The sequence below is a fragment of the Hypomesus transpacificus genome, chromosome 6 (assembly GCF_021917145.1).
Source record: "Hypomesus transpacificus isolate Combined female chromosome 6, fHypTra1, whole genome shotgun sequence".
NCBI classification, from domain to species: Eukaryota; Metazoa; Chordata; class Actinopteri; order Osmeriformes; family Osmeridae; genus Hypomesus; species Hypomesus transpacificus.
In genome coordinates this window covers 3,366,806-3,391,593 of record NC_061065.1, presented here as the reverse complement: position 1 = coordinate 3,391,593, position 24,788 = coordinate 3,366,806, and the positions used below count along the sequence as shown (strand labels likewise).

Genomic DNA, 24,788 nt, shown 5'->3' with positions numbered 1-24,788 from the left:
AAGCAATGCAGAAGTACTATAAAAATTGCTTTTAATCAAAACAAATTTCCACCAGTAGAAAACAAATGCTGACATTTTTAAGCACAATCAATATCCATTCATTTTGTCTGAATCAGTATGGATTAGTTGTGCTTATCTCTACATCTGGGGTCATGTTCAGGAGGCACCAAAGAAATGTGACAAAAACAAGAAATTGGGAACGATCCAAATTGGTCAGAAATGTGTCAGTGCTGCAGAATTGTTTTGTGCAGAGTTGTAGTTGGGGTCCAACAAAGCTGACTGTAGCACAACAAATAAATGTCAAAACAGCATGTCATGCTCCCTCTCAAACAGAATTGATAGAATAGCCAAAGCAGTTTGTGAAACAGTAACAATCCTACACTACGTAAGTAAATTAAAGCAGTTTAGGTCCTGCATCTCTTTACATGCGGATAACATACAAAATAGCATCTACTTTACATTTGGTTCTTTAAAAAAAAATGCTGGAGAACGGTAGAATGCCGGTAGAACGTATTAGCAGGCAAAGATCTATTCAACCATTACTTTCCATATATACGTACTGCGCTGTCCCTCAACCCAGCCAAAAGAATGCCAGTTCAAAGTGATGATTCCCATGGGGTCTTGCATAAGTGCCTCATCAAGGAAACGGACACAAGCATGAAGTACAAACACAATAACACACTGATAAAAGGCCATCAGCTTTAACAGTATGACATGATGTTTCTGAAGAGTAGGATGACAGCGGCTCAGATGCCTAGTCTTGCAGGAGAGGAGGACTGGTGAGGTCGATCACAGAACAGCCAATAAGGGCTGCATGACATGAGACATTTAACAAGCACTAAAAGTAAATGGATCTTGGTTCAGTGCTTTAGGTTCATTTCGCCAATCCAATTTTCTTCGCTTCAGTCTCATAGATCAACAACCTCCACATCTTCACAATGAAGACCTCAGCTTCTTCATCAAGCACCTGTGGTTGGACAAATCACATCTGAATTGGGGTTGCGTGCCACTGTGTCTCTGTCATTATCACAACCAAATATCCAGTGTCATCTATTTACTTTGGAACGTGTGTACAGTTGCAACAGAGATACTCACCATAGCAACATCGTCCAAGATACCCTGTGGAGTGCCATGAGCCATCACCTAACAAAGGAGAGGTCCACACATCAGACACACACACTCTGAACACAAGTGTTTTGTGTGTTTTCTTTCTTTTTTTACTCTCCATGTCTATTCTGTGTGAGTACATTGAGAGCAGTGTAAACTGAAGCTAAATTCCTTGTGTGTGTAAATATTTGGTCGATAAAACATGATCCTCGGAATGTCCACGTGTAGACATGTGCACCAAGTGTCCAGATTAAAACATCTCATTTCCTGTTGCTCCCTGTGTGAAGGTACCTTGGAACAGACGAAGTCTACTAAGGTTGCCTCCTCCTCTCCGATGTACTCTATGATCTTCTTATTGATCCACGGCCGGATACGTCGCTCCATTAGGTTCTGAAAGACAGCACATCCACAACGTTGAAATACCATTCATCACTTCATTTCACGAAGGTTTCATTAACAGCCCAAATACTAGATAATGGGTAATTGAAGCAAACAAACATGCAGTCAATTTGGAGACACAGCTAACATTAGCATGTCGCTAAAGGGTTTTCCAGCCTTTTAGAAATACCACAGAAGTCAACACTGTTGTCCCGTCCCTCCCCACCCTCCATCATTCCATCCTCTCACCGTGTCCACCATGGACCAGTCCAGGATGTAGGAGAACAGCTCAGGCTTGCCGGTGGGGATCTTCTCGATCAGGCTCTTGATGTGCCTGCGTTTCTCCTCCGTGTCGACGCCCTTGATGTTGGCCAGGCCGGCTCCGTCCACTCCCAGGCTCTTGTCGTCGTCGTCGTAGTTCAGGGGAACCAGCTTTCTCCGGCGCGGCTGCTCGTCAGCCTCCTCCTCGCCAAACTTGTTAAAGACGCTGTCAGCTGCCAGCCTCTTCCTCTTGGCAGCGTGGGGCTGGCTGGGGCTGGCCGTGGAGCCTACAAGACGGAGGGGTGGGGGCGCTTTAGCTGGCACGTCAAACAGTGAAATTATTGTCGTACATTTACTCAAGGCTGTTTGAGGAGAGTGTGTGTGTTTGTGTGTGAAAACAGTATCTGTGTGTGTTTGTATGAGAAAGAGTTTTGTGTTGAAGTTCCAGATGAAACCAAACGTGCCTAGTTTGAGGCTAAGGCCGATCTTGGGGCGGATCTCCTCCAGGGGGGGGGCTTCTGAGGGCGAGTTCTCGTGGGGGATGATGATGCCGCACGGCGACTCTTCCCCGGGGGAGTTGGGCGTCACGTTCTCACTGGCTGACGAGACGGAGGGGGCCGCCGTGATAGGGCGCAGCGTGGGTTTGAGGCGGGGCTTGGCCTCCGGACGGCTGTCCCCGTCCAGGCCCTCCTCCTCGCCCTCCTCCGCATCATTTTCGGAGGGGGCTTGGCGAGCAGGCACCTCACCGCGGTCTCTCTCACGGTGGCGGTCTCCTCTCCTCTCGCGGTCTTCCCTGGGGGGCTTCGGTCTCCCTCTTTCCACCTCGGGCTGTGGTTCTGGCTTCACCGGGGCTCTGCTCAAACGCTCCGCCTCCTCCTCCATCTGGACAAATCACACACACACACACAGGATGAGACCAGGGCAGTAGGACGTACTGGAAACTCAATGTTGAAACATGATGAGAAACCATGAGCAACCCCCCCCCCCCCCACACACACACACACCACCCAGAAACACACCCTGCGTAGCTCGGCATCGGGGTCAGGGTGTCCTTCGGCCAGCAGCCTCTGCCTGATCTCCTCCAGCTCTTCCTTTTCTCTCTTTCTGTCCCGCTCGTCCATCTCAATCTCTTTCTCTCGGTCTCGCAGGCGCTTCTGCAGCGCGCTTCCCCTAGGGGTCACACAAGGAACTTCTCAGACAACCTTCACAGACCAGCGACTGGCTTGAACAAATTGTACAGTTTGCTTCTTATCCTCTCTAAACAGAGCCTGTTTTTTGTGGGCTGTTGTGAACCGTCACCTGTAGTATTTGAGGTCGTCCCTGTCATCATCGTAGTCCTCCAGGAACTCTTTCAGCCGTTTGCCTTCTTTAGCCTGGTGGGAGAGGTCAAGCACAAGCACGTCACACAAGGCTGAGAGGGATGGGGAGCAGGACAGGGAGAGGGTTGTGAGGAGAGCTGCACACGCTCCTACCATCTCTCGCCTGCGTTCTTCTTCTCTTTCAGAGTCCTTGGAGTAGTCCCTGGCCTTCTTCCGCTCTCGGATCTCCCAGTTCTTCAGGCGCTTAGAAAGCAGAAGCAGTGACAGGATGTCAGGGACAGACACAGTCGAGGAACACTTTGCATTTTTACCACACTGATCCAAACAAGCCAAAACAAACAGCCTCAGTTCTTCATTATTATAAGTCTTTGAATATGTGTCTGTGAACAGTGCTGGAAATCTAGAACAATTATATGCTTGGAGCATATATCCCAAGACTATAATACTATATTAAAGAATGTGTAAATGACTACTCAAGACTCCCAATTAAGTTCAGAATTGGGAAAAGTTATATGTATTTGTACTATGTAAAATGTCTGTTAAATTTGCCTGAAAATGCCTAAACAGCATACCCAAAGTTAAATGAAAGCTGTTCTTAAACCATTTGGAATACATGCATGACTGTGGTCTCTTAAAAAGGTGACATGCTGAAGTTGTTTCCCCTGTTTTCAGGACCCCTGTCAGTCCTACTGGTGTTGAGTAATAGAAGCTTGAACACAAGGAAAGTGAGTTTCTATTTCCGCCTATATTTTGTTTTGAAAACAGAGGCCTGAAGAGGCCTAGAGGTGGTAGGTATTAGCTGGAAGACAACATTGGACCACAGCTTGAGAACCTTACCCAATTCAAATCAAAAGTCAAACGTAATACCACAATATATTCATATTTGACACGTTTTTATAAGAGTACATCCAGGCGTTTTCTAAAAGGGCCTTTTGGAGACTCCAAAATGACCCTTTGTAACCAAGGTCAAATACTTAAAGTTTTTATCTCTAATGAAAGGTGGTACTTAGAACTATCATATACTTTAGATAAATCCCCCATTAGTATTGCTGAAACACAAAAACTGAAGCATGAACACATTGGAGTGCTTTATCTGATTCAGCAGTTTTGACGCACAAAGAACACTGTTTCTTTCCATCCAGTTTGCGCCAAGGACTTTTATTTTGAAGGCCCCACAGATACCTATCATGTCAGGTATTAGCATTTGCAGCATTTCCTTAGCTACAAGGTTAACAAGCTCATTTCAGAGCCAGTTTGAGAAATTAGTTTAGAACGAGTGGGGAGGGGGGGGGGGGGGGGGCAGGACGCAAATAGTTGGCTTTAGAAGGCTGTCACCAGGGCATGGAAGCTCCTATTGGGTCAAACAAGGTGTCAATCGAAAGGGCAGAGTGTAACATTTTAGTCATTTTTTATTTTTAGTTATTTAGCAGACGCTCTTATCTCCAGAGCGACTTACAGTAAGTACAGGGACATTATGGCCATTATGACACTTTCGAATAGTAAATACTCAAAGCACATCTCCTCCTATGAGCGATAGTGCGTGAGAGACTGCAAACATTGAATTGGCAATAATAGGCAGCAATTATCGTGGCTAAGTATGGATATAATTCATTGTTCAAGTTCAAGTCTTATTTGTCAGATGCACAGAACAACACAAGGTTAGACTGGGCACTGAAATTCTTAAGATAAGACAACGCAAGCACCTGGCATAACATAACATATAAATACACGGAACAAATTTACATCTATGCTGAGCTTAGATAAGTGAACTTCCTAATTATACAGATAGCAATAAATAAACGACTATACTAACCCTAACACTAAAACTTCCTAAATAACAGATAACAATAAATAGTACGCTATACTAACCTAAGTGGAGTAGTTCAAGTTCAAGTCTTTTATTTGTCAGTACAGTGTCAGTACAGTGCAATAGTGCAATTTTGTAGATCAGTGACTACGTCAATGACCAAACAGGAGCCTGGTGGCGAGGTACAGTGAGGTACAGTAGTGCAATGTTACTGAAAGAGCAACCAGTAGCTGAAAGTGGCAGTGTATAAGTGACTAGTTTGCAGTAAAATGTCCATATCAGTGTCCATTGAGAAGCCTGATGACCCTTGGGTAGAAACTGTTGTCCAGTCTGCGTGTGTGCGACCGGATGCTGCGGTAACGCCTGCCAGAAGGTAACGGGGTAAAGAGACTGAAGGATGGGTGGGAACAGTCTCTTAGAATCCTGCTGGCTTTCCTTAGGCAACGTGTGTGGTAGGTGTCCTGTAGGGCTGGGAGCTTCCTGCCGATGATGAACTCAGCAGAACGGACCACACTTGACCTGACCTGCCCCCACTGCTAAAAAAAATCCTAGGGGAAACACTGGTCTTGCTGATGTTAAGAGAGAGGTTGTTGTCCTGACACCATGATGTCAGGGTGTCAACCTCCTCTCTATAGGCTGACTCGTCACTGTCAGAGATGAGGCCCACGATGGTTGTGTCGTCAGCAAACTTAACGAGGAGGTTGGAGCTGTGCGTTGCCGCACAGTCGTGGGTGAACAAAGAGAACAGGAGAGGGCTGAGCACACAGCCCTGGGGGGTGCCTGTGTTGGTGATCAGTACAGATGAGGTGCGGTCACCGATTCTCACCACCTGTGGCCTCCCCGTCAGGAAGTGGAAGATCCACTTGCAGAGGGAGGTGCTTAGTCTCAGGTCCACAAGCTTGGAGACCAGTCTGGAGGGGATGATGGTGTTGAATGCAGAGCTGTAGTCAATGAACAGCATCGTCACATATGTATTCCCCTTGTCCAGGTGGGAGAGAGCGGTGTGCATAGTCAGAGTGATGGCATCGTCTGTAGACCTGTTGGACTGGTATGCAAACTGCATAGGGTCCAGTGTGGGGGGCAGCGAGGAGCAGATGAATGATTTGACTAGCCGCTCGAAGCACTTCATGATGACAGAGGTCAGTGCTATTGGGCGATAGTCGTTCAGACATGTGACCTTGGTGTTCTTGGGCACAGGGATGATGGTGGTCCTCTTGAAGAAGGTGGGGAGTACAGACAGGTTAAGGGAGAGGTTGAAGATGTCACTGAAGACCCCTACCAGCTGGTCAGCGCAGCCCCTAAAGGCCCTACCTGATATGCCGTCTGGGCCAGGTGCCTTGCGAGGGTTGATCTTCTTAATGCATAGCCTCACCTCGGCTAAAGTTAGTGTAGGCACACCACTGGCTTGGCCTTCAGGTAGCTCCACTGCAGGGGGGTCACTGTCCCTCTCAAAGCGAGCGTAGAAGGAGTTCAGCTCTTCGTCTTTAACTGACAGCTCATCTGGCAGTAGGACAGAGGACTGGGTCTTATTGTAGCCTCTCCCTTTGTAGTCTGAGGCTACAATGAGACATTGTTTTGGAGAAACTACTCAACATGGTCAGATAGTATGGGAGTCAGGTGGTTGAGCGGTTAGGGAATCGGGCTAGTAATCAGAGGGTTGCCGGTTCAATTCCCCGCGCCGCGTCCTTGGGCAAGGCACTTCACCCTACTTGCCTCGGGGGAATGTCTCTGTACTTACAGTAATTTGCTCTGGATAAGAGCGTATGCTAAAGGACTAAATGTAATGTAAATGTTTGCACTTTTGGGAATGTAACCAGTCGATTTTTGGGGGGGATGTGTTGCATACCTGGACATTTTTTACATATTTACTAGTGCTGTCAGTTAAAAGCGTTAACGGCGTTAACGCAAACCCAAATTATCTGCGTCAATTTTTTGATTGTGCGATTAATGCTCTTTTTGACCTAGCAAACTCTGTAGTTTTTTTCACATTCTGTTGCAACAACCACTGACTTTAGAAAAACTACAATACCGCACCGGATCTAGCTAGACCGGAAACAAAACAACAGGCCCGCCACACACACTTGTTTGGGCTTGCGAGCCGGCTAAAGAGTAGTAGCAGAGCCTTTTTACGGATATTAGACATTCTCTGGTAGTAGGCTAACGTTACGCTTTGAGTTGATTGCCAGACGCCGAAATGGATGCCAATAAGATTCTGAATGGAAAGTTTACTTTTAAAAGGTTGCCAAATGGTTCCATTGACAAGACCAAAGTGATCAGTGTGTTTTGTCGTTGTAAACTGAGCTATCATCGCAGCACGTCGTGGAGTCTAAAATACAATTTTGAATGGCCAACCACACAGCTGATGCGAATTCTCCGCCCGCTCGTCAAAGCCAGGCGATTGCAATGTTGTTTTCAATAAAAAAAACATTTGCACGAAGCAATCCGAACCACTTTTCCATGTTGATAAGAGCATTAACATTTGAAAAAATAATGGATGAAAAAGAAATCAAGGTACATTTAGAATAGATAAAAATGTGCGATTAATCGCGAGTTAACTATGACATTAATGCGATTAAATAATTTAAACATTTGACAGCTTTAATATTTACATATTTGTAAATATGTTTACATATTTGTGACAGGACACATACATTGGTAATACTTGCTGTTGCGACTTGATCTTGAAATGGTTTCCATAAGTACAAGCACAAGAATCGTAGCTTTCCAATGATGTAGGACATGTGTAGCATATATTTTTTCAAATTTAGTGCGCAGTAACTGAGGGAGGATGGGGCACCGAAATCAGGTTAAATTAAACATTTGTAAGTAGTCAACTGTGTTATGTCTTTTGGCAATTTACAGCCAACTGCCAAAGATGACACAACATTGGGAAATTCTTTGCCTCTGCCCTGTTTGATTCTGAGGGGCAACCTCTTGATGTTGAGGCCATTTCAGTTGTGTGTTCTTTAGACACATACCTCTTGGTAGGCTGCCTCCTTGTCTCTGAGCCTTCTTTCCAATCTCCTGCGTTCATACACCTCCTCCTCATCCTCCTCCCGCTCTCTCTTCTTCTCCTTGTCTCGGCTCTTCTCTCTGTGGACAACACACTGTGCATTGGTCTCCTCGTCCAGCTCTAAACTGTGCTCCTTCTGAAGCTGCTCTGCTGGCCTTACCTGGACCTGCTGCGGTCTGCGCTCCTCTCAGGGCTCCTCTCTCTTTCCCACTCTCTCTCCCGGGGAGGCCTCTCCTTCGGCCTTCGCTCTCTGTCGCGGTCCACGTCTCGCTCCCTCTCGCGCTCTTTCTCTCGCTCCCGGTCCCTGCGTTCGCGCTCGCGCTCCCTTTCCTTCTCCCGCTCCCTCCTCTCCCGCTCAAACTCCTGCCGCTCCTTCTCCTTCTTGTCCTTCTCCTCCTCGAGTTTCTGCAGAGAGAACACAGGACGTTCAGAGGTTGCTTCTAGAGCGTCCGTGCTCTGCTCAGGAGCACACAGTAGAAGTAGTTTCCAGCCTCCGCAGGTACAAACACTATCACATCTATACTGAAGTGCGTAGCTGGATAGTGGATAGGTTACCTGCAGTCTAAAAATTAAAACAGAAGAGCAAAACAAGGGGACACTATGTATAATGACACAAGTAGCTTGATCAATCACGGATCAATGGCCATAAGGTGGAGTGCTTGATTTGCATGATTCTAAAGCGTCAAACTGGGGAACTGGAAGGCACAGTTACAGAGGCACTGGAAACCACTTTGTCATAGTCACAGACAGGCATGTCAAACATCAGGCATTCAAAACCAGAAAAAAGGCATCGTAAAAGACGGCTTTTTTTCCTCCAAAAGTGTCCTCCTTTACAAGTAAGAGAAACAAAGGTCCATCCTTGTTGAACTAGTTGGATGTGACTTACAGGTGTCGGAGCTAGGGTTTCAGTCGCTGCCCCTAGAGCCCTACAAAGTTACGCCTGGGAGGGAAAGCAGGTGAAACGGTTCACAGGGGAAATGTTACGGATGTCTGTCTTACTCAAGCACAGTCAAACACAACCCTGTCTTCTACAACCTTGATTCAACATCCTAAAAACTGAGAAGTTGGGAAACATTCAATAGCGTTTTCTTTTTTTTGTACACATTTCTTTACAGTTAAATTATTAATTTGAGAAGCTTTCTTACCCCTGCAGTGGTCTTCAGTGATCCATGTTGTTGCCACACAACTGTCTCCTGACACTATACCCAATGGCTCTTCTTGCAAAATTTAGAGTTACGTTTACATGACAGATTGGTCATTTAGCACTGAATGCAGCGAGGCTCATTTTCATCTTCATGTTTAGTGAGGAGCAAACATAAGTCTATGAGCACACAGAGAGGCCAGGATCTTTACTACTGTGGTGTTGCTAGTCCAAGTGGACTGCAAAAGATGCCGAAGTGCCATGGGTTTAGTGTCACTGTTTACAATCAGCTATCATGAACAAACAAGGAGGACTTGCAGGGACAGAAAAACAAGAGGTATGAGCTGGACAGGAAAGAAGGGGGGGATATGGACATCTACAGTCTCCTGTTCCTAATGGAGCAATGTGCTTGCCTGAAGTGGCCGAGTTGAGTATCTGTAATTCATTCTAAACTTACCCTTCTGTGGTCTCCACTGATAAAAGTATTGAACTAACATGGTGTTTAGAAATAAGCTTGTTATTTTTATACTGACATATACATTTTTTTTTTTTCTTATTATTTTTTATCCCTTCTGTGACAACACATGCTAAGCAAGGACAAGTGGGTAGGAGAAAATAAAAAAAAGAAAGATGAAGGGAACATACAGAACGGGAGGGCTGGACACACTGAACAAGACTGTAAGCAAAAGGTAGGTAGCAGGGAAGACAGCAACAAACCAAGCCTGACAGAGGAAGAGCACACATCTTGGGGAGTAACTTACCTTGTTAGTCTTCAAGTCACTAGTGTCTGCTGTGAAAAGGCACCCCCCCCCCCTCCTGGTACAACATACCCTGAGCTACAGTCCAAATCCCTGCTGTGGTTATTCACTGACTCAGTGTTTAGACACACACGCACATACAATTAAATATCAACATTGTTTACAGAGGACTTGCACAAGTTCACTAGGCTCTCAGGATTCAACATAATCAATCCCCATGTTCAGTACCTGCACTCGAACATTGGCTGGTGTGTTGGCTGGGTGCAGAAAGATGGCGCTACATTCCCAGCCACTGTGTGCCTGTGGGCCTGTACAGTTGCCCCTGTGCAAGTCCTCAAGAGGGGGGTGCCCAGTATATGTACAAAGTAAATGGAAGCTCATACTTACATCCTATCCTCGCAACTTTTTCCCAAAGTTCTGAGATTCATCTTGCTTTAGTCACCATATGATCTCTATCATAATGGTTGGGTTTAATGAATAGATTAGGTTTAAGGTAACTGTACATCGTCTCCATGCATTTTTGTGTGTGACGAATGAGTTCTGGATCTATATGGTCGCATCTAGATTTAGGTCATTCATTGACCTGAATTTGAACTATAACATCCATCACACAAGTCAAATTAAGGCTGAAAAAGGTGCCATTGTTATAATTTGGGTTACTTGTTTTGGAACAGATCTTGAAATTATGACGTACAGATCCAAGATATTTCCCAATTAAATGTTCTGAGCTCTCCAGTAAGTCCAATTTTGAGCACAGTATGCATATTTATGGATAGTGGAACAGAAATATCTGCTGTTAATGTCCATTACTACATGTATAAACTGAAATAAGTGAACTACATATGTGCAGCTTCTCTTCAAAACCTGCAATGTGAGCGTGAGAGATTAATTAGATACTGTACCTTGTGTGTGTCACGGAATTTACTGATCTCTCTGGAAATCAGGTCTCTCTTGTCTTCCTCCATGTCAATTGCATTGATATCCTCCTAAAAAGAAAAACTATTGTATTTAGGATCTTGAAGTGCGCCAAATACCACACGGTCAATACATTAAGCGAAAATCTTTTTTTAATTTAAATTTAAGTTTAAGTTGAGTAAACAAAATAGGAAAGGTGGTTTCAGATTACCTCTCCTTTTTTCTCTTTCTTTTTCTTGCGCCGATGGGGGTCATCGTCCAGTGATGCAGCATTGAGCTCACTGGCAAACTCGCAAATCAGCCCATCAATGGCACCCTTGACAATCTGGTCCCGCTTCTTAATATCTTCATCCAGCTCCTCCTCTTCCTCATTGCCTCCATCTTCTACCTTTTCCTTTTTTTCCACAAAGCACAATAAAACAACCATCAGCTTCTTACACTTCTCTGAACTAGAAGTTGATTTATATCTGTGCTCCACTACCCACCCCATTAGTGCTCTTCTTCTTGGCCTTCCAATCGTCCAGCTGAGCCTTGGTCTTGGCGTCCACCTTCACCAGCAGCTTCTTCTCCCCGATCTGTAGTTCGTGAAGCAACCGCAACGCTCGCAGAGTGGATTCTGGCTCTTTGTACTCGCAAAACCCAAAAGCTTAGAGCAGAGAGAAAGAATGCCAATTCAGCAAAACACAGATTTATCTTTGAAGCTTTTAAAAAAAGAAGAAAAAAGTTGAACTTGTATGTGTGGTGGTTGATTTTTATTTTTTTACCTTGAAGTTTTCCAGAGGCTCCTTGGACCCTCTTCCAGCTAAGAACGAGGCCACATTTCTAGGAAGGTAAAGGTAGTTTAAGTTTACTGCTTGGAGTGTGCATAAAGAAGAACCAACAGTTCGCACACGTTTCTCATCCTTACCGCCAGGAGTTGTCTAATAAGCATATCCGAGGCCTTCTCTGATATGTTCCCCACAAAGACGGTGGTGGTGGGGCCGTTGCTCTCCGCACTCTCCTTGGCTCGCAATGGGGGGGCCTCCTTCCTGGGCACAGGTGGCTTACTGACCACTGACACTGAGGTTGGCACCAGGACAGTGGGTGCAGGAGTCATGATGCCCATGTGCAGCGGGATCATAGGGGCTCCTGGACAAGGGCAAACAGGGAAACGTTTCACAGATAGTTGGATACTGATCTGATCTGTTTTATTGTCAATGTAGTAGCTAAGCAACGATTACTTGAGACTGATTTCTCACCGGAAGGGTAGCCAAACTGGGGGGGAGGAATTCCTGGTGGTAGTAGGGGTCGATTCAGATGAGGAGGAAACGACATCTTGACAGTATCAACCACCTGGGGAGGCACGAGATTCGAGCAAACTTGTGATTAATATAGGTATTAGGTACCATAGTGTTCCCCTTGTCTCTACGTAGCAAATATACCTCTGGGCAAAAACTAGTCAGCTGACGATACGTTTGCTGACCACCTCGACATCCTGCGGCCCATTATAAAAATCGGTAGTCGGCTAGCTATAAAGAAATGTGTTCAAATATATTTCACAAACCAAGATTTAGTAATCCTGTATTAGTTGAATGGCTAGCTAAGGCTAGCTGCATATCAGATATACACAAAACTTTTGTGGCTGTATATTCTAGAATTCCATGGAAAGTTACAGTACTAGCTAGCCTTTGCTAACGCGGCTGAGATGAAAACCAGTGGCTAACGTTAGCTAGCATATACTGGCTTGGAGCTGGCCAATATTTTAGGGTAGTTAGGCTAACGTTAAGGGCTAATTCAACGTGAATTGCGCGAAATTCGCACTAGCTAGAAATGCATATATCGTCGATATCTAGCTAAATAAACTGGCTAGCTACAAAGTTACTTACCCGGCCAAGTAGTCAGCTAAAGCCCGTTTTGAGATATCCTTTAGTTTGAAGCTACTATAGTAGCTGTCTCAACAAGCTAACATTGGGATACGCGTTAGTTGATGGTTTCCTCAAATACCTTACTTAGGCTAGCAACTACTAGCTAGCATTAGCTGATTAAGACTCGCATTGCATCATGGGCCCGGTATTGTAGTCCTAGCCAGAGCCATAGAAAAAGAGAGTTGCGACACTTCCATAGACTCCCATTGTTATCGAGGAATGCGGAAGTTAAGCGTGTCTCATGCAACCTATAGTTCCAAACATTGTATTTTCCACCGTTGAACCCCATTCATTTTCAGTGTCTACGAAGTAAGTTAGCTGGTAAATTGATGAAAATCATGCATTTTTTTATATTTCAACCACCACATATCAATTGTTATGAGTAGTATTTCATATGGCCAATTTAAGATAAACATTTTCGTAAGATTATAGCTTGTTAGATTCTAAATGCAGTTAGAGCTGTTAGAGCCATATATGGCTTATGGGGTCCGAAGCAAGTGAGCTGGTAGATTGATGAAAATCCTGCATTTTTTCATATTTCAACCACCACATATCAATTGTTATTAGTAGTATTTCATATAGCCAGCTGTAGAGAAAATGTATTGTAAGATTATGGCTTGTTAGATTATAGTTTGTTAGATTCTAAATGCAGTTTGCGCTAGACTATAGTAGAGCTATGCAACACTTTTACTGTAGCTAGCTAAAGAGCATGTGTATCAACCAGAAGTTCGTTGGTTTATAGTCTGTCAAATTAGTTCAAGTTATTGGTGTTCTTTGGCATACACAGTTTACAGAATCTGCTTTTATTAGCCTATAGTACATCTGATTATAGCTAGCAACAATGAATTGCAGATTAAAGCCTTGGGTCCCCTATCGTCCAGCAACGCTCGGCAGGAATTTCAGGTCCACTCAATAGCTAGCTAGTTAGTTAGCTCAACTAGATGCATCTACTACTGCGGTCTAAGTTTTGTGAAAAGCAGACATTAAGATCACCTGCTCACTACAAACAAAAGGAGTGGAAGAACACTGGACATATTGTACAATAAAATGTTTTATGGAATTGCAGTTGGTTGCCTTGTATATTCTGTTCAATTTTTTTCTATTGAACAGTTGCCGGTGATCATGGTTAGATTCAACTTGCATCAAGTACAAACGTGTTGTTAATGTGGTAAATTGTAAGTGGGCTGATGAAGAAAAAAAAAGTTGAACAAATCCCATTTACTTCAACAGTCGAAGGTTAAACGTTGAGTGGAACAATGTAGGCTAGCATAGCCATTTCCAGCTCTGCTTCACAATATTGCGTTATGCATTATAAGTTAATGTTATACATACATGTTAATAAAGTAGCATACATACATGATACAACACACCAGTAACCAATTGATTTTGTGTTAATATACCGAAAATATCCGTGAATCGAGATGGTGCTGCTGTCGGTCCCGCCGAAAACCATTCAAACACGTTGACAGCAGTGGGTTTTCATTTAACTACAGCGAGCTACCGGAACCACGTGACAAAAAAGCTCTAGCTTTTTTCCTGCGTTTCACTGGCAGTGAGTGTTCACACATGTTGTAGTTCACTCCATTGTTCACCAAAAACGTCAGCGAGGACTACCTAATGTAGATAAGAGTCAGCTGAAGATAGCCAGAATATCGGATTTCTTCAACTGAGCCTGTTTCATTCGTAATTTGCCTGAGAAAGCGACTTCCGTTGGCCAGCTCCATTGAAAACCATTCAAAAAAGTTGACAGCAGTGGGGCTTTTTGGAACTACAGCGAGCTACTTGAACCACGTGATCACGTGTCGGCGAGATCAAAGCGTGTCGCAACTCTCTTTTTCTATGGCTCTGGTCCTAGCAAAACGCTTCTGTATCGAGAGCAGTGTGATTCGTAGACACACTTATCTTTAGTATTTATGACACTAAGTAACCTATCTTGTCCATCGAAGTATTTTTGAAAGGTAAAGCACATTTGTAATTACTCCCACCCCCATTACATTATGTCATGACATTTTAGAAACATTTTCTAAAATGCATAGAATCGGGACGCACTGTTTTTTTTTCATATTTCACTTTTATTTAGCCTACTACTAGTAGTAGGCTGGCTAATTAAGATGTGACTGTGCATTACCAGCCCTGTAACTATACGCTTGTCAACAGGCATGTACAGTTTACATTTAGTCATTTAGCAGACGCTCTTATCCAGAGCGACTTAGAGTAAGTACAGGGACATTCTCCCCCAGGCAAGTAGGGTGAAGTGCCTTGCCCAAGGACACAACGTCATGTGTACTTCCGAGAATCGAACTGGCAACCTTCAGATTACTAGCCCGATGCTCTACCCGCTCAGCCACCTGACTACAGTTTACATTGATCGTACAGGATCATCATCGCATTTGACCATAGAGTTATGATTTGACAGGAGAGGCCAATACTGTGTACAACAATCCAATGTAAAACCAATTGTTGGGGAGCATTGCTGCACATTCGTGCAAATATAGAAAATGGTAATCGTAAACAATAAGCATTAAACTCATTCAATGAAACTCTAACATTCTGCATTTGTTTGTTTTATTTTCATGGCTATGCCAGATATCACCGAATTTAACTCGCTACACTTAATTGTCTGAAGGGTAGAGCTAAAGGGTAACCATAGTATTTAAAGCGACTCCTGCACCTAACGACAGCTGTAGCGCGAGGACTGCGTTTGACATTCATGTGACGTCACTTTTTAGGCGGGTTTTTCATGGAAAGTGCTGGAAGAAACAAATCGCGACTGCTTTGCTATGAAATATTCTTCCGTCACATTAAAAAGATCCATTAATGATACTTGTTTAAAGACGAAAAACAAAAGATAATAGCGCAGCGAGACTTATCAAGACTTCTGCAAGTGTATATGAAATTAAATACTTGATATTTACTTCACTTCTCATGGGTCAATTCTGAAATATGTCGTTATAAAGGTTATGGTATTAAAATGAATTGAAACCAACCGTCACATGGGCACAGACATGCATTTGCTATCAATGTGAAGTCATCATAATTAACGCATGCTTTTTCTTAAAATTTGTCATGTCAGAAAAAGAATTCACGATCTAATTTGCCATCCTTAGTGCCGTTAAATAAAAAATGCGATTGGTGGTGTATGAAAAAGTGTCACTTTCATCTTCTAGACTTTTGCAAGACACAGCCCAATGACGAACTGTATCCTGTAAAATGTAGTTCAACAGCGTGCATATGATTGCTACATCCCATTATAAAACCAGTTTTCCAACATAACCTATGGTCGCGTTCCAATACAATACCTAAACCCTTTCCTTCGCGTAATTCTAAATAATCTTAGACTAATATAGCCTACTAATTTAAGATTTATATTATGTGCCACATTTATAAAATGTGAGGGTAGACATACAGATGCATTAACACAGCTAATCCGATGACGGGATGTAGACTACCTCTAAGTGTCTACTGTAAAGGTGAGGAGGCAAGGAGCTTTTCCATGTTTCTGGACGGGACCATCATCAGGAGGTTTGACTGGCGGATGGATACACCCGCACATTCAAACAGGGAGGGTATAAAGATATCGGTCTTTTAAAAGGAAATCCCTTTCTATTTTCCTGCGTCAGAGAGCAGTGGGGACTTCGTTTATTGGCAGCATTTTATTCAAGATTAGTCAACGGAACAAAGAAGGTATGCTAAATGGACATCGGACCCATCCCAAACAGAACAATAGGTCTCGAAAAAATTTAGCTAAACGTTTGTATTAATTCGCATGTTCTATCAACAACAACACTACTGCTTTGAATCACCTCGTCGCTCGGTTTTTTTACGAAACAATAAGGTCGCAACATACTGTAATTTGAATTAAATGCATTTGATACCTTGGAACTGTAGTTCTTAGTTGCCAGGTTAGATGTCCGATCAGTGTTTTATAGACCAAAGGTTACTTGGTATTGTATTCATTTTAGGTGGCTAACGTACCAAAAGCGGTCAATCATGCGGCAATATGTGGCTAGCTAGACTAACCTAGCTAGTAGGCAACAGTACAACTGCAGCAGTAATAGGTAGATGGACTAAACCTGTTGGCCAACAAAAACGGATGGCTAGCTGTTGTTTTGCGAACATATGGCTATCTAGTGATTTTTGCAATGTGTTTGTCACAGCAAACTACCGTTTTCCACCACTGCACTGGACGTAGTAGCTAGCTAGCGAATGACACTGCTAGACGGTTGAGCTAGCTCGAAAGCCAGGGCCTCGCGAGTCCATCTTTTGCCTGTAGCAGATTGACGGTGGAGACTGCAGTGCCTTATTTATGAAGTCAATGAATTCAACTAATTGCAGTTTACCAAGGTTACAGGAGGCCCAAATCACCATGTTGTAAATAAATTGGTACTGTCAAACGGTTTGACCGCAAGTGCTGCCTACACACGTGCTAGCGCCATCCATTGTCTGCATCATGGTGTCGCCATGTTGTTCGACCATTCCGTATTACACTTCCTGTAGTTAAACGTTAACTGAAACGGATGGTGGTAAAGGCAGTGATATCTCAAATAAAATGTATTTATCCTTAAAGTATATGATGCATAAGTTGTGTGTAGTTATAAACTAGTCTTTTTATTTTATTTATTTTGTCACCAGATGCCTGAAGAAATGCGCCAAGAGGAGGAGGCTGAGACCTTTGCCTTCCAGGCAGAGATTGCTCAGCTCATGTCCCTGATCATTAACACCTTCTATTCTAATAAGGAGATTTTCCTCAGGGAGTTGATTTCTAATGCCTCTGATGTAAGTGGGACTAAATGTTTAGTTAAATGCCTTCGTGTGTCCTAATGAAACACACACACTGACTTATTGAAATGCTTCATTATCTAGGCTTTGGACAAAATCCGCTATGAAAGTCTGACTGACCCTACCAAACTGGACAGTGGCAAGGATTTAAAGATTGAAATCATTCCAAATGTGGCCGAACGCACCTTGACTCTTACCGACACTGGAATTGGCATGACCAAAGCTGACTTGATCAACAATCTGGGTACTATTGCCAAGTCTGGCACAAAGGCCTTCATGGAAGCCCTGCAGGTATGTTGCCTTTATTCCACTAATAAACTGCTCATTATTAAGGTAATGCAATCAAGATCAATGCATGACCACCCCTCTTGTGTGGACAGGCTGGAGCTGACATCTCCATGATTGGGCAGTTTGGAGTGGGTTTCTACTCTGCCTACCTGGTGGCTGAGAGGGTGACTGTCATCACCAAGCACAATGATGATGAGCAGTATGCCTGGGAGTCTTCTGCTGGAGGCTCCTTCACAGTCAAGGTTGACACTGGTATGTTAACACGGGGAGTCAGGTGGCTGAGCGGTGAGCGAGTCGGACTAGTAATCAGAAGGTTGCCGGATCGATTCCCCGCCAAGCCAAAATGACGTTGTGTTATCGCTCTGGATAAGAGCGTCTGCTAAATTATTAAATGTAATGTATGTTAACTTTGATGTAGATTAGGTTGGGCTAGTTGATGTACAGGGTCTCCAATAATGTTGTTCATTTGCAGGGGAGCCAATTGGCCGTGGAACCAGGGTCATTCTGCACCTTAAGGATGACCAGACAGAGTACGTAGAGGAGAAGAGGGTCAAGGAGGTTGTGAAAAAGCACTCTCAGTTCATTGGGTACCCAATCACCCTCTTTGTAAGTATTGCTGCAGTTATAGTTGAAAAGTTTATAACTGGTTGAAAAGTTTACTTGAAGGTATCCCTAAACTGACTGCTACCTTGTGTATCTTCAGGTTGAGAAGGAGAGGGATAAGGAAATCAGTGACGATGAAGCTGAGGAAGAGAAGGAGGAAAAGGCTGAAAAGGAGGAGAAGGAAGAGGCAGAGGACAAGCCCAAGATTGAGGACGTTGGCTCGGACGACGAGGAAGACTCCAAGGACAAGGACAAGAAGAAGAAAAAGAAGATCAAGGAGAAGTACATCGACCAGGAGGAACTGAACAAGACCAAGCCCATCTGGACCAGGAACCCTGATGACATCACGACTGAGGAGTATGGAGAGTTCTACAAAAGCCTGACTAACGACTGGGAGGACCACCTGGCCGTCAAGGTAAGCTCGCCGAACAGGGGAGAGAGGAGGTGGATGTAAAACCATGCTCTGAAGCTTCTATTCCAAAATCAAATCTGCATTATTATAATGTCAAAAAAATTAATTGGTTATGTAATGTTGGAACGGTCACAGCAGGCACAATACTATGCAGTGGGCCAATTAACAAGCATTTTGTAAATTAAAACAGGTCGAACCATAACGATTATTTGCACTCAAACAATGCTCTCAAATGTATTGAGGTCAGTGACAATTTCGGGAGTATATGCAGCCAAAATGGTTGCCATTTCAAGCCCTGAACCCAGTACATGTATGGAAGTCTTAATGGTTTCCAATGTGCTTGGTTTGTACTAGTCTGGGAAATACAGCACTAATTCTGACCCCCCCCCCCCCCCCCCTCCCCGCAGCACTTCTCAGTGGAGGGCCAGCTCGAGTTCAGGGCCCTGCTGTTCATCCCCCGCCGCGCTCCCTTCGACCTGTTTGAGAACAAGAAGAAGAAGAACAACATCAAGCTGTACGTCAGGAGGGTCTTCATCATGGACAGCTGTGAAGAGCTCATCCCCGAGTATCTGAGTAAGTCTGCCGTGCCCTCCCCACCGTCCCTCCGTCATGTCAAGTTGCTGGTGCCCTGAACAAAGTATTGTGTCTATACAGACTTTGTGCGTGGCGTTGTGGACTCTGAAGACCTGCCCCTCAACATCTCCAGAGAGATGCTCCAGCAGAGCAAGATCCTCAAGGTCATCCGCAAGAATATCGTCAAAAAGTGTCTGGAGCTGTTTGCCGAGCTAGCCGAGGACAAGGAGAACTACAAGAAGTTCTATGATGGCTTCTCAAAGAACCTGAAGGTAACCAGATGTGAAACACACAAAAAAAAACAGAATTACATTTCAGTGGTTATAATTAAAATTGTCCTCTTTTACAACTGCTGTCCTGGCGCTCCTCAGTGCATCACCCTGGACTGAACCGAAGTTCCTCAATTGGTAGATGTTGCTGTCCTGCGTAGAGCTTCATAGAACAGTGGCGTTTGAACAGATGTGCCCTGTAGCCATAACCCCAGTGCGGTTTCAGTTTAGCATCCTTGCTATCCAAATGTGAAATATTTAGTACTAGTAATAGAACTGAGATCCCCTTTCATCAGGAAATGTGTACTAGACTCTGAGAAATTGACACCTGTGTTATGACAAACGAGTGAATGTTGATGGGGGGGGGGGGGTGTTGTGTGCAGCTGGGCATCCACGAGGACTCTCAGAACCGTAAGAAGCTGTCTGAACTGCTGCGCTACCACAGCTCCCAATCTGGGGATGAGATGACCTCCCTCACTGAGTACCTCACCCGCATGAAGGACAACCAGAAGTCCATCTACTACATCACTGGTGGGTGATGCTTCTCATAGTTCGCCAACATCTTAATGACTTTTGAATGGTTACATTCAGGCTCTCAAGTTAATTTACCTTGATCTTTAAAATCATTTTTGTACTCTTCTGTGAAGGCGAGAGCAAAGACCAGGTGGCCAACTCTGCCTTTGTGGAGCGTGTGCGCAAGCGTGGCTTCGAGGTCCTGTACATGACGGAGCCCATTGACGAGTACTGCGTCCAGCAGCTGAAGGAGTTTGATGGCAAGACTCTAGTGTCTGTCACCAAGGAGGGCCTGGAGCTCCCTGAGGATGAGGAGGAGAAGAAGAAGATGGAGGAGGACAAGACCAAGTTTGAGAACCTCTGCAAGCTCATGAAGGAGATCCTGGATAAGAAAGTGGAGAAGGTGAATGATGTAATCCTTCTGTCTCTGTTCTAGCTCCCGTGTGTCCTCTGGTTCTCCTTTTTAGGACTCGTTCAGCTTAGTCTGTCCCGTAGCAGTTGACTCTGCAATTCTTTTATTTTTGGTTGTGAACAGGTGACCCAGTTCATCCTAAGCAGAGGGTGAGTCCCTCCATGTAGCCTGAGGTGGTATAAACAGGTTGACTGCTGTGGTGTTAGGGTGTTCTGGCTCAATGAATGCATAACAGTCTTGTTTCACAGCAACAGACACTCGCAAGACGCTAAAAGCAGTGTACATGGTGTTTTGTGATAACATTCTAACATTGGTCATTTTACCCTTTATTTTTGGATGGTGTGTCATCGAGTGACATTTAACAACTTTGCAGCATGTGTTTTGACTGTATTGACTACATGGCTCCTGTGACTAACTGCTTCTGATCCGCCCCTATAGGTGACTGTGTCTAACAGGCTGGTGTCCTCACCCTGCTGCATTGTGACCAGCACCTACGGCTGGACGGCCAATATGGAGAGGATCATGAAGGCTCAGGCTCTCAGGGACAACTCCACCATGGGCTACATGATGGCCAAGAAGCACCTGGAGATCAACCCAGACCACCCCATTGTGGAGACCCTCAGGCAGAAGGCCGACCTGGACAAGAACGACAAGGCAGTGAAGGACTTGGTCATCCTGCTGTTCGAGACGGCCCTGCTCTCCTCCGGCTTCTCCCTGGACGACCCCCAGACGCACTCCAACCGTATCTACAGGATGATCAAGCTTGGGCTGGGTAAGGCAGGCTTGTGCTGAATAACTAGAACAGCAACCAATAAGGTCTGTTCATGTATGCTACTCATTAGGCTCCGTCTGTGAACGCGTCATCTGTATGTTGACTTGGCCTCATCTGTTTAAAGGGATTGACGATGATGAAGTTCCCACCGAGGAACCAGCCTCTGTTCCTGCCCCCGATGAGATCCCACCACTAGAGGGCGATGACGATGCTTCACGCATGGAGGAAGTGGACTAACCCACCTCAGCTCTACTCCCCTTATAGCCTCACTTTTTCCAATTGAACATCTGTTTTATTTGCCCTTTTAAGGGGAAAACCTGGTCAATGTCCTCATGGTAAAAATAAATAAGTAACTCATGTGGACCAGTGTTGCTCTTAATCTGCGATCATTTAGAATGCGGTTCAATTTTGTTGTACAAGCTGTATGTAATAGTTAATGGTGGGAACACGTTTGAGAAAAGCAGTACCCTGTTGCACTGAGTTTTAAATATTGGAATGGTTGGTGTGTGGACATGGGGGAATTGGAACATTCCATTAGACTGGAGGAGGGGTCTGTTGCAACATGCACGATGCATGGAGTGACTGCAAGTTCCCTTCACCTGAATCCAGATGTCTGTATTCAGTCTTTAGTTTGCAAAAATTAAAAGATGTATCTTCAACATTGCTTGCTGTGTTGATTCAAACATTGTTGGGCTGAGCAGCCTGAACGAGTACGCTGGCTCTTACAGATGACATCAGCCATCGGGGGTCTGCTGTCCACCTTATCTGTGTGGTGGTAAGTCTTGTCTGTCCCATTCGTTAGCAGAATGCTAGCGTGTTATGGGCAACAACGACTTGCCCTGTAAGAAATCGACCGCCATCACTCCTGGTGGAACTGCAACAAAATTCGGTACAATGGGGCTTAATAGGGAGTGGGCAGGCTCTCCTTAAAGGGGCAATTGACTGGGGTTTTTGGGTATTTCACACTGTTCCTTAAGGTCTCCGAATAGGGTATGTAACATTGGTTGGGTTGAAAATGGCCCGGGTGCTGTTCTATGCCCTCTTACAGATCGTCTGAAATGTTCCCGGGAAAAAACACTAGCTTTTCTCCTTTTATGGTATGCTCATTAATATTTAGATAAGCTGCGCGCTGATTGGTTGGTTATCAACGAGTGAAGCTGGGAGCAAAAACGCAACACGGCCAACAGCAGCACTTGCTGAAACACTGAAGTTGGAGACTTGAAATAAAAACGCGCAAATAAATCTATTGTCTACACAACACTGTTTTCAACAGATTGACTATATAACATTTGAAATGATAACATTACTTGTTTCCACTTCTGTTGTTGAAGCAAACTGGATTGACTTAGGTGGGTAGAACATTAGGCTACAGCTTAGCAACCAAACGTTGTTGCAATCGTGATTCTACTCGGCTTCAGTTAGCTAGCTAGGCTAGCTCTAGATATCTTGCTGTAAAATAACATGACAAAGATCTGGACAAACATGCATCGTGAATTGTAGATTTTCATTACACAGGTTATTTATTTGAATGAAACACAGTCAGGAACATGAATCAACGTTAGCCCCATTGCCAATAAACTAGGCTAAATTATTACACATTCTATGCTCTTGCATTAACTAGCAAGCTAAACTTGTTTACATGCCTACAGTCTAGGACCTAGGTGACCTAGACTCTAGGTGTTACTAGTAACAGTTATTAGCAATGCTAATGTATCCTGTATCTAAAACCTGCCTTTCTCCAGTTCTTTCAAATAGATTATCTAGACAGGCGTTAGCAATAAGCCAGACTGCAGTTCGTGTTCTGGCTATTTTTCGGAAGCTTCCCTTCTAAGCCGACTACAGCTAGTGTCATTTGATGTGTGTAGAAACGTATTTAGCATTCTACCTGGTATGCTATATACAGGAAACGTTAGCATTGCTAATAACTGTTAGCACAACATCTTACTGTCCTTATAGCTTGCGGTTGCAATGAGCATACGGTTGGAACAGCACCTCTTTCCAGGTTCAGTTTCCTAGCATATCCTGCTTGAAATTGTCCAAGGTTGTCAAAACTGTCTTGGGTGAAATGTTCAGAGCAAATGAATGATTGAGTGTCGAACTTCGCCTGGATCTTCTCATAGACAACAGCAGCCATGCCTGTTGAATGTTTGGCTCCTTGGGAAGACTGTAAGTGTTAGCCTTCCCTGTACAGCCTGGAACACAGCATTTACGACCGTGGTCCATAATCAATATCCTTGTTATAATTCAAAACGTTCTTCTTTGTAATTCCTTATAAGTAGCCTACACAGAGCAGCGCGCAGTTAAACTAGTATCGGAGATAGACGCTACCTCTGGCTGGTCTGGATGTAAATTCTGGGGCGTGACAAAGATACAGACCAGAGCCAATAAGAGGGCGATCACCGGTCCTACGTAGGACCGGTGGCTTTGTTGAAAAGCTAGCGTTTTACAGCCAAATTTTTTCTTTTTGAGATTTGAATAGGAAAGAGGTGTCAATGGACTTTGATATTCACGGTATGTTCAGTTTACCCTCCGAACTGTCGTTTTTCAACAATGACAAGGTAAAATCGGTTTTGCAGTCAATTGCCCCTTTAAACAGGCTCTGCTCTCCCTGTCAATACACATGCTAGAAAGAGTTTTGGCTGCTAATGTTGTTGCTAATGTTGCTACTGGTTGCAGTTCCACTCAAGTTCCATATGAGGGCGCTAACGGTCGAGTGCAGAATGAATGGAGGTCTATGGAGCTATACCCCTCAAAATCCACTTTTCTCAGGATATAATCTTTTGTCTTGTAATTTGAATTCTGAAATTGAAAGGGGAGGCCAAAAAATACACACCACTGGGTGTTAGATTTTTTTTAAGTCGCCTTTCTTTTCTAAAAAGCCTTTGAAAATTGCATTGACGTCACACACATCGTACGACCAGAGCTACTGCTTGACGGCAAGCTCTGGTTACTTCCACTTTACTCTCGAGGCATCGATAATACAGCTGACAGGTTAGGCTCTCCCTGTCAATACACATGCTAGAAAGTGTTTTGGCTTGCTAATGTTGTTGCTAATGTTGCTACTGGTTGCAGTTCCACTCAAGTTCCATATGAGGGCGCTAACGGTCGAGTGCAGAATGAATGGAGGTCTATGGAGCTATACCCCTCAAAATCCACTTTTCTCAGGATATAATCTTTTGTCTTGTAATTTGAATTCTGAAATTGAAAGGGGAGGCCAAAAAATACACACCACTGGGTGTTAGATTTTTTTTTAAGTCGCCTTTCTTTTCTAAAAAGCCTTTGAAAATTGCATTGACGTCACACACATCGTACGACCAGAGCTACTACTTGACGGCAAGCTCTGGTTACTTCCACTTTACTCTCGAGGCATCGATAATACAGCTGACAGGTTAGGCTCTCCCTGTCAATACACATGCTAGAAAGTGTTTTGGCTTGCTAATGTTGTTGCTAATGTTGCTAATGCTCTGACATTCTGGTTCTACTTCGGATGCCATCAAGCGGGATCTCTGGTGGTAGTCAGTCCTTCACTAACCAATCAACATTCGTTAGCAGAATGCTAACGTG

General features: G+C 44.2%; 2 protein-coding genes across 3 annotated transcripts; one reads left to right on the top strand and one right to left on the bottom strand.

Moving 5' to 3' along the window:
* Positions 1-14: 14 nt before the first annotated feature.
* rbm25b (RNA binding motif protein 25b) lies at positions 15-14,026 on the bottom strand. The gene is given in 17 exon segments (XM_047021065.1): positions 15-967; positions 1,096-1,143; positions 1,399-1,497; positions 1,735-2,033; positions 2,211-2,628; positions 2,766-2,916; positions 3,046-3,119; positions 3,219-3,308; positions 7,851-8,044; positions 8,047-8,290; positions 10,687-10,770; positions 10,911-11,093; positions 11,185-11,345; positions 11,464-11,521; positions 11,607-11,827; positions 11,938-12,031; positions 14,004-14,026. Coding segments are annotated over 16 exon segments (2,493 nt in total). The 5' UTR covers positions 12,014-12,031; positions 14,004-14,026; the 3' UTR covers positions 15-874.
* Positions 14,027-16,179: 2,153 nt separating this feature from the next.
* Positions 16,180-21,883, top strand: hsp90ab1 (heat shock protein 90, alpha (cytosolic), class B member 1). Of its 2 annotated transcripts, XM_047021443.1 has the most exons (12): positions 16,180-16,287; positions 17,236-17,379; positions 17,467-17,673; positions 17,763-17,922; positions 18,143-18,276; positions 18,374-18,688; positions 19,093-19,258; positions 19,340-19,530; positions 19,911-20,058; positions 20,175-20,443; positions 20,891-21,224; positions 21,349-21,883. In XM_047021443.1, exons 2-12 carry the CDS (start codon positions 17,236-17,238, stop codon positions 21,459-21,461), a joined length of 2,181 nt encoding a protein of 726 aa, XP_046877399.1. In that variant the 5' UTR covers positions 16,180-16,287; the 3' UTR covers positions 21,462-21,883. The 2 variants fall into 2 exon arrangements, with proteins under 2 accessions (XP_046877399.1, XP_046877400.1); XM_047021444.1 differs by lacking the exon at positions 21,349-21,883 and having other exon boundaries at positions 20,576-20,948.
* The last annotated feature ends 2,905 nt before the right edge of the window (positions 21,884-24,788 follow it).

Bases quoted from the DNA above. Each gene is read 5' to 3' on its own strand.
- hsp90ab1 (XM_047021443.1), top strand. From the start codon at position 17,236: ATGCCTGAAGAAATGCGCCAAGAGGAGGAGGCTGAGACCTTTGCCTTC. The intron at 19,531-19,910 runs GTAACCAGATGT...TGTTGTGTGCAG, and splicing joins GCTTCTCAAAGAACCTGAAG to CTGGGCATCCACGAGGACTC. The intron at 20,059-20,174 runs GTGGGTGATGCT...TCTTCTGTGAAG, and splicing joins GTCCATCTACTACATCACTG to GCGAGAGCAAAGACCAGGTG.